At 36.0% G+C, this 2,761-nt stretch overlaps 1 protein-coding gene across 1 annotated transcript; it reads left to right on the forward strand.

Moving 5' to 3' along the window:
* The first annotated feature begins 485 nt into the window (after positions 1–485).
* Positions 486–1,139, forward strand: LOC101295642 (nuclear transcription factor Y subunit B-3-like). The gene has a single exon (XM_004304803.1). The coding sequence runs from the start codon at positions 486–488 to the stop codon at positions 1,137–1,139; it is 654 nt and encodes a 217-aa protein (XP_004304851.1).
* Positions 1,140–2,761: the final 1,622 nt, after the last annotated feature.

A 2,761-nucleotide genomic window follows, 5' to 3' on the forward strand; every position in this document is an offset into this window, starting at 1 on the left:
CTAGGCAGACCAAACACACAACCAGGAAAACGACCTAGCTGCCAATGCAATTAGCAGACATGGAAATTAAACAAAGAATTTAAACAAAAATTGTGGAAAGTGCTTTCTTAATTTTGATCGATCAATCCTTCTTCTTGGTGTTATGGAAATTCCATAACAGAAAAGGCCACAGTATCAATTCATTATTAATTTTCTTCCGTTATTATTCAACACCGCACATATAGGTTTTTTCTTTCACTACTCCAGGATTCCATTGCATTTGTTCTAAACACCCAGTGGTTGTTTTTCTTTTCTGTCCACATCATACCGCCTTTCCACTCTTTTCTATTTAAACAAAACAATAACAAACAGTTTTGCTTGTGAAACTCCAGCATAAAAGCCCCGCACTACTTCTCCCTTGAGATATTCCATAACAAGCACTTGTCACAAAGAAAGAAAAGTTTTCTGTTTTCATCAACACTCTCTTTCACTTAGCAGCTTCCATCATGAGTGGAAAAAGAAACCAAACCAGCCCGGTTGGAAGCCCTTTATCCGGTGGGAATGTATCCGACGGCGGTTCCAAAGAGCAAGACAGGTTCCTCCCCATTGCTAATGTGAGCCGGATCATGAAGAAGTCCCTCCCTGCAAATGCCAAGATTTCAAAGGAAGCCAAGGAAACTGTCCAAGAATGCGTCTCCGAATTCATTAGCTTCATCACTGGGGAAGCCTCGGACAAGTGCCAACGAGAGAAGAGGAAGACTATCAATGGCGATGATCTTCTTTGGGCCATGACAACTCTTGGTTTTGAGAACTATGTTGGACCCTTGAAGGGCTATCTCAACAAGTACAGAGAAACTGAGGGCGAGAAGAACTCCATGGCTAGAGGACAAGAAGATCAAGACCACTCGTCTCATGATGATCATCACATCAACAACAACAAGAAGCAACTCCAAAATGGTGCTAATGGGATCAACACAGTAGGAACTAATAAGGTGGATCTTCTCAGTAATATTGGTGGATTTTATTCACTTGGAGGACAACAGATGAGTGCTCCAAAGGCGTTTGGAGAGAGTGGAAGGGTTATTGACTATGGGGATCAGAATTTGATGACTTATGGGGATGGAAGTGCAAATCATCTTCACAATGGGATAGGATGGTAAACACTGATGAAAACTATATATGTAAGAGGTACCTAATTGATTAATATATGTAAGAGTTTAATTTGATTATTTTGATTATTCCAATTTAATTGACAATTGTTATATAAGAGATCTTGTTGAAAATCCATGGCACTACTAGGAAATCGATCAATAGGCACAGATCAATGGGCACAGACGAGGTTGTTCGTACCCTTATAGACATAAAAGAGACATATATGAGATGTCCGTCTCCAGATTTTCCCAAAATCCCTTACCACGCGCCTATGCACAAATTGACCACGGATATCCGTCCCTAGAGTGATAATTTAGCCATAGATTTCGCAAACCGTCCTCATCCACGACCTTATCTATCATAAACAAATAATATACAAATAGGGTACTGACATTTTCACTGTATGTTCCAAAATTTGGGAGAACATGGCGACAGACATTTTACCATTCGTCCCCAAATTATGAGCAAAATGATGACATCTACTTACTGGAGCAACATGACCGTCCCATAAGATGTGTAATTAAAATAATTTTTCAACCTGTCTGTGGCCATTCGGTTCTCTACCTCTTACACTCATCTTATCTCTTTTAATTTTCAGTTTTGAAAATTGAAACCAAAAACTTATCTCTTTTCTTCCTCTTCCTTGTTCCACAAACCACTCATACCGATTCTCTCCCACTTCCTCTTCCTCCCAAAATCATAAAACAGTTTCTCTGGAGCGATCCATCCTTCACCAATAGCAGTTTCTCTAGCCCAATTTCATTATAGTACTACAATCTAGGGTTACGGTAAAGATTATTTCTCGGTCATTCGGCTCAGTTTTTGTATTTCACTACCAGAAGAAAGACTTTAACCGACGAACAAAAAAAAACCAGGCCGACGAATCAATTTTTCGTCGGCTAATTTATATTTTCGTCTGCTATAGTGAACTTTAGCCGACGAAATTAAAATTTCGTCGGCTAAAGTTCACTATAGCCGACGAAAATAAATTTTGTCAGCTAAAGTTCTTTATATTCGCAGATTTGGACAGCAGCTCATCTGAGAAAAAAAAAACGGGAGAAAAAGTTTGGGTGTTGTTGAAATCTGTCCATAATTAAGAAGAGGAGCTATATATAGGTATGTACATGTGTATATATGTTGATTTTGAGTTTTATTTGAGTTGATCGATTTTGAGTGTGATTAAATTGATAGATTTTGAGTACGTTGGATGTATATATATATATATGTGTGTTGATCGATTTGGTTGATGATTTGATAATATATATGAAGTTGTTGTTAATAAGTAGTAGATATATATATATATATATGTTAATTAATTTATAATATTGTGTTGATGGTATGAAGTTGTTGATGATGATTTTGTGATGATGTTGATATATATAATATTGTTATGTAATTATTAATTAAGTATATCTATATATATATGTGTGTGTTAATTAATTTGTTATCAATTAGTTGTAGTACGTAGAATATATATAAATGAATTGAAATTTTATATATAGCATAGAATTTAATTAATAATTAGCTAGCGTTAGATATATATTTTGTTATATTTTCAGGATATGGATAAGAGTTTGATTTCGCTTCCAAAATGGGACAAAAGATATGGTAAAGGAATTATGAGTTTTCT

Source organism: Fragaria vesca, linkage group LG6, assembly GCF_000184155.1.
Source record: "Fragaria vesca subsp. vesca linkage group LG6, FraVesHawaii_1.0, whole genome shotgun sequence".
NCBI lineage: Eukaryota > Viridiplantae > Streptophyta > Magnoliopsida > Rosales > Rosaceae > Fragaria > Fragaria vesca.

What these genes read in the sequence shown, in the direction of transcription:
- LOC101295642 (XM_004304803.1), top strand. Translation starts at nt 486, where the DNA reads ATGAGTGGAAAAAGAAACCAAACCAGCCCGGTTGGAAGCCCTTTATCC.